This window comes from Clytia hemisphaerica, unplaced genomic scaffold, assembly GCF_902728285.1.
Source record: "Clytia hemisphaerica strain Z4C2 unplaced genomic scaffold, Clytia hemisphaerica genome assembly, whole genome shotgun sequence".
NCBI lineage: Eukaryota > Metazoa > Cnidaria > Hydrozoa > Leptothecata > Clytiidae > Clytia > Clytia hemisphaerica.
The window spans coordinates 901,835-908,231 of NW_027103432.1; the positions used below are offsets into that span (position 1 = coordinate 901,835).

Sequence of the window (6,397 nt, forward strand, 5' to 3'; positions counted from 1 at the left end):
GAGTTTCATAACATAATAATTGGATATAACTTTATCAAAAGATTTTGAGATTTTGTTTTAGCTGGATTTTTATACGAGTACTGTTCGAGACACATCTGCTTGAGAAAGTAACTGTTGTCGTCAAAAGAATTCTCAAAAATGCTAACGTCAGCATAAAGATTTGCATTTTCGACGACGCCTATTTTCGGGAACTTAGTGAACCAAATGAGACAAATGATCCCATTTTTTAAATCTACTCTTCAAGCTCTATCAGATGTTGCAATCAGTTATTGCCAATAAGGAGTTTCAAAAATTCACTTTCCAAGGGTGTTTAGGCCAAAATGACCTTACCTTCGCCAATACTCAATAGAAAATTTTCCCTAGCTCCATCCACACTCGAGCCCAGGGCTTATTTGTAAGATTCCTCCAGTTTTACGGAACTGTGGCCTCTTTGCATCGCAAAATCGCTTAAAGACCCTGGCTCACGAGGGTGAGCTTTACTAGCTTCATAAAAAGTAGTTTTAAAGTCCCAAGGGATCATATGATGAGAAAATAAAATAGAAAACCCATACATACTACTGGTCAGACTTAAAAAAGACCGCCACCAGAGTATTTACTTTGTATCCGACCTTGTCATACTAAGTTTTCCAATTTTGGAGATATTGAATCAAAGAATAATGTTGAGTAAAGCGTGTATTTCTACTGAGAAATCAGTTAAACTCTACGTCCTTTAATTAAGTGCAGAAATCTTAAAATTATTGCAATACCTTAGATATATAACAGGGTGCAAGAAACATAAAAAAGTGCGCAAGGTGCAAGACTAATCCTGGTTTTTCTTCTGCTTAAATGTTTTAATTTCAGCGAATAAAAACATCAGTGTCGATAAAATCTACTTCTGTAATTTTTGATATACCCCAAACCACTGTCCCGTGTGTACCAGGCTTTATTATCGTTAAAGAATATCTGGCGCCTTCAATAAAGCTTTATCATAAGAAAGAAGGCTGGGGACGAGGTTGGTTCGAGTTTTTCATGACGTAATGGTGCAGTGTCATTTCAGCTTCAAGCCATTAGTTTGCCGATGATAAAAGCGAAGGATACAAAAAGCACACTTGTTTGAATGACACATGAACCACAAGTAGTCACGAAGTCATAATCGTTACATAATGGTTTATCACAGCAACAGATTTTCATTTTTTCGTTGCCTCTAGAAATGGTTGTACCACATTGCTCTTTAAGCTCCTCAGTGAGACATGTTTGTGTTAGAGTAGAGGGCAAGCCGTCAACCATTGCTTCTGCATACACGCATTGAGGTGAACTGGTTGCGAAGTTCGGAAAATCTGAGAAAATAAAAATAAACAACAGAAAACAATGAATTTAACATGGAATCTGTCGCACCACAAAGAGTGGGTCTCAGCAAAATAACATATAGGATTTTTTGGGCTTATAATAAGGGAGTTAGTTATACAAACATAGCTATTCTTAGGTATGGAAAGGTTGTGCTGAGCCTGGAAAAAGAAATAAACTGACAAAAACTGTTCTGCTGTTTTTTCAGACACACTGTATACAATTTCTGGTACATAGACCCATTATCTACGGCTAATTTCAAGATTCATTGCCGTAGAGGGTCTGCTGTCATTGTCTTTTTGGACCTACCCCGGTGGGGTGGAGGTCCTATAAATATCCTTTGTCCGTTCGTCCGTCCGTTCGTTTGTTCGTTCGTTATTAGCTTTCCTCGTGATTGGCGCATTAGTTTTTTGCACAAAGATGTGTAACTATAAACCCTCGAATGTGACGGAGCCCGATTTTCGAAAAAAAAACTTTAGGGCAAATTTGGGCCAAAAAACGGCTAAAAACGGGTTGTTTAGACTTTGTGAAAAATTGGATCATTAACTTTTTCTGTTTTTTTTGCATGAAAGTAGGGTACCATCATAGATAAAAGATGGCTCAGGCAGATTTTTTCAAAACAATTTTGTTGGCTCAAAAAACGCATGTTTATCTATAAGAATCACTATTATTAAGCATACATCAATGTTCTTAGTTAAATTACTCAATTTCTTTATGAGATGTTTTTTTTGCTCACAAAGTCTTGAATATGAAAGAATATTTCAAGAGCAAGAAAATTTTGGTTTCTAAACGTTTTTTTATAAGGAACAAACAACTAATTTTAATGGATCGTCATTATTTTTGTTCTGAATGATTGTTTAATGGTCACGCTCACGTATATATCAATTATATATGTGTTAAATGCATAACCAGGTAGGTCCATAAAAGTATCACTTGTCTTGTTTGAGATTGTTCAAAGCGACCCCTGCAATGGAGTGTTGTTGAGAGAGAGGAGAGGATGAAAGAGGTGTTGCTATTTATAAATCTTACTTCATCGCCGAGGTCTCCGAGGAACTGTTTTATCAAACAGACAATCCGCACAGGGTGTACTACGAAGCAAATAACATGGGGTATACAAGGGGTAACTTACTCTTGCAGTCAGTTGGTCCAGATGATATGGTCTGCCCATTGATCGTAACATTGTTATAACAGCGAAATGAATTGCTACCACCACCACCGTTGTTCGGTGCTGTCCCTGCTTTACAAGAGTCGATGAATGTCGCATTATTGCATTTGTCTGTGTTACAACAGCACATCTAAAAAGGAAATGTCGGGGTATAGGGGTTAACCTTTAAGGAAGAAATTTTGGCGGAAATTTAATTTGGAGGATGGCCGGAAAATTTTTTCAGAGGAATTAAATTTGGCAATTGCAAGATATTTTTGGCAACAAGCGTTATTAAATAAACAAAAAAACCTGTTTTAAGGCTTGAATTAGCATGAATTTGGGGAATAGGTGAATTAAATTAATTTGACGGGGATTTAATTTGGCGGATTGAGGAAAAAATAATTTTTTTGCGGTAACTGCATTGTATGAACGTGATACTGATATCGTAATTAGCCAGGAATCTTTTACCTCACTCCATATTCGGATCTAAGCAGTGGATACAAAAAACATAATAAAAGTCTTACCTTGATGCTTGTTCCGCCAACGCTTACGTCAATTCCACAACCCATCGTTGCATTAACCGATAAACAACTGGCATCAAGTTTTGGCTCCGCTCCTTGAGAGGTGGTGATCATAGCCTGACACATTTGTTGGTGGTCGCCAAAATTCTTGTCTATAAATCATGAGATTAATAACTTCAATGCAGATTTTAAAGTGCACGAGACAATAAGTCATCAAGACAATTTATACATCATGAAATATCTCACAGACTTATATCTTTGTCCGTAAAATGTGAAAATATTGAAGACCCGGCAATTCTCCAAATTTTGGAACGGAGTTTAGACTTGCCGCTGTGGCAAATCATATATTGCGCGATCAGGTTGAATTCTGTGATCCAAAACTTCAAAAAGTTGATAATTTTTCCGACCCTCAGAGCGTGTCGGGACGAAATTCTATAACTAAAAGTGTTTCAGATACCATTTACCTGAGCAATCAATAGAGCTTGGTCCCACATTTACGATACTGGAATTAAAATTACAAGAAATTGAAACTACAGATGATGGATAATAAACTGCAGTCAAAAACATCAAAACAAGCAAACGATGTGCCATCTTTGTTTCTGTTTGGTTGTTTTATGGTAGACCTAATGAAAAAAGGTAGAGAAAAGTCAAAAGAACGTATATTAAACGTCCTCAGCGTTATATGAACGTTTGGAGGACGTTGTGTCAGGTATATGGTCTAAATTCTCATCATAGTTTTTCGAGAAATTGATGAAAATTTCTTAGGGAAAATTTACTTATTCAACATTTACTAATACTCAAAAGGTAACTAATAGGTAAACTTTTAAACAACAAACATATAAAAATTATTAGGCGAGACCAATCTGATTAGTGTTTTACGGGCCCGACTGACTAGTTTAGGTATAAACAACAATCATAAAAAATAAACAACAAACATATATAAATTCTTAGGAAAAATAAATCAAGCCTAAAAGACTGAAATAATTTGAAAAGAAACGAAGTCAAGCTGAAAATTGTACTCAAATTTTGAAAATTAAATTTTCACAAGTTTTAATTTTCTCGAAAACCTCAAGCACACAGTAAATTGATTTCTATAGAAAACCCAAGCTTAGTCGTTTATGCATCGATACTGTCAATATGTGTAGCTCCGATATACAAACTGATAAAAAAGTTATTTTGACTACTAAATTTATACGCCCTTTTCTTAATGAGCAAGAAAAGTAAAAATAAAAGGATGCAGAATTACAAATGAATCTTTATTATTGGTTTTCCTCTTATTTTCCTTCACAAAAAGTTTTTTTATTGCTAGATATTGAATCTGCACTCAATAGAATACTTGAACTAATTTTGGAAATATTTTAGGGGTATTTTGTGGAAACAATGTTTTTTGCCAAAATTGAAATTATAAGAACTACATTCAAGATGACAACTTTCCTGTCAGTTTGAATGATAAATTTTGAAGGAACTGGCTTGAAATTTTCACAGTATTATCTTGATGTACTTTTTCATTGATTTCTAAAAAGATTTCACTAAAATATTGTGAAGGCATTCGAAGGCACTTTATTAATTTCTGAGCATTTTTTGAGCATTTTGATGTAATTTCTTAAGAAAATACATGTTTTTAAGTCTCCAAAGCCTTAGAATGTTTTTAGAATGTTCTTAAATTTTTGGGCCTCGAAGCCTTATGTTTTTATATAGTTTGTTCTTATAAAAAAGAAACGTGTAACGCCATTATGGTAATAACCGGGAGGGCACATTGCTATACATTGTATTCAACATTTACTAATACTCAAAAAGGTAACTAATAGGTAAACTTTTAAACAACAAACATATAAAAATTATTATGCAAGACCAATCTGATTAGTTGTGAAATTTCAAAAATCAAAAATCAAAATCAAATTCATTTTGGTAGTACATTTTTATTTTCATTGCTTTACAGACTGCCAAATTTACAGACTGCCAAAATTTTGGTTGTTTTTCCATGGTTTTGAGAATTTTTTCTTAAATTTATCATTCTATGTTTAATTTTTCATTTTATCCATGAATTCGACCTTTTTGTGTCTTTTTATTTTCTTTTGTGCATTTTCGTCAATATGTAGTAGTTTTTGCTGCCTTTTTAGAAGATTTTATAGGTCAAATTCTACTTTTATTTTTATTTTTTCGTCGACCGACCGACCCTCTTTTTTGGTAGCTTGGCCCGTAAAATAACAAATTAAATTGGCCAAGTCTTAGAAAAAATAGATCCAGCCTAAGCGACTGCGAAATAATTTGCAAAGAAGTGAAGCCACGATTAAACAACATAAAAAGATGAAAAAAAATTGTGCTCAAATTCTGAAAACCAAACTTTTAATTTCCTCGAAATCCTCAAGCACACAGTAAGTCTTTTAAATGTCTTTTAGAGGGAAATATTTGTTAAAACGGGCATTCTTTTCCAAGGTTTAGAAAAAGTCATTTTCGTGAATTTTTACAAGAATCCTCAACCTTTGCTTTGTGCGAAGGAAAATCCGCACCCTTTGCCTTGTGTGAAGGAATATCCGCACCATTTACCTTGTGCGAACATATAGTTAGAGATATACTTCTTTATTATACCCCATAAAAAGGACGAAAAATTAATTTGTTGGTTTCACACGAAGGTGATTATATCTTTGGTTAATGAACTTACAGGTTTAAAATTACAGAACCAGCCTACTCTTCGTGCTACTCCTACTGTTTTTTTTTGGGCCAAAAACACTCATTTCCATTTCTTAACACCCCTCCCGATTATGATATTCCTTAAATATTGGGATAAATGTTAAGACTTTGGAGATTAGGAGATTAGGATCTGAGGATCCAAAAGCTCAAAATTGATATAGCGTGGAAGTTGATAAAATTCCCCCAAATTGGAATATTCGATTACCAGATTAACGATAGCCCAAAATCTCTCGCCATCAAATTTTGAAAAACGAGGAAATTATTCCAAAATCCTCAATGTAGATTATAGGTATTCAATTGCATCGAGAGTGCCAATATAGGTAGCTCCAATGTACAAACTGATAAAAAAGTTTTTTTGACTACTAAATTTATACGCCCTTTTCCTAATGAACAAGAAAAGGATGTAGAAATTAAATTACAATTAATCTTTTGATCTACTATCGGCAAGCTTTAGAATAACAAGAAAGCAACCAGCTGACTCAGTACTAAGTTTCCATTATTATCTCAGCTGAGTCTCAGCTAGAGCCAACAGCTAGATCAAATACTTAAAATTGTCAGTCCATATACATGATAAAACAGTTGAACAGTAAACCGTGTCTTAAGAATATGGCCACTGTTTTTTGCATTTTTTGCATTTTTCTTTTTTTACTAGTAGGGGGCTTGTTTTTGATGACGGATTGAATTTGGTGGTTTTTCGAATGGTATATTTTTTTAAATG

At 34.1% G+C, this 6,397-nt stretch overlaps 1 protein-coding gene across 1 annotated transcript; it reads right to left on the reverse strand.

The window, feature by feature from the left end:
• Nucleotides 1-659: 659 nt before the first annotated feature.
• Nucleotides 660-3,641, reverse strand: LOC136798095 (uncharacterized). Its single transcript, XM_067054683.1, has 4 exons — nt 3,453-3,641; nt 2,992-3,140; nt 2,453-2,618; nt 660-1,316 (listed from the first exon to the last, which is right to left on the reverse strand). Exons 1-4 carry the CDS (start codon nt 3,577-3,579, stop codon nt 1,039-1,041), a joined length of 720 nt encoding a protein of 239 aa, XP_066910784.1. The 5' UTR covers nt 3,580-3,641; the 3' UTR covers nt 660-1,038.
• Between the last annotated feature and the right edge of the window lie 2,756 nt (nt 3,642-6,397).

Coding starts and splice junctions, on each gene's coding strand:
- LOC136798095 (XM_067054683.1), bottom strand. CDS start 3,579: ATGGCACATCGTTTGCTTGTTTTGATGTTTTTGACTGCAGTTTATTAT. Junction 3,141..3,452: donor AAGCTCTATTGATTGCTCAG/GTAAATGGTATC, acceptor CATGATTTATAG/ACAAGAATTTTGGCGACCAC. Junction 2,619..2,991: donor TTGGCGGAACAAGCATCAAG/GTAAGACTTTTA, acceptor TTTCCTTTTTAG/ATGTGCTGTTGTAACACAGA.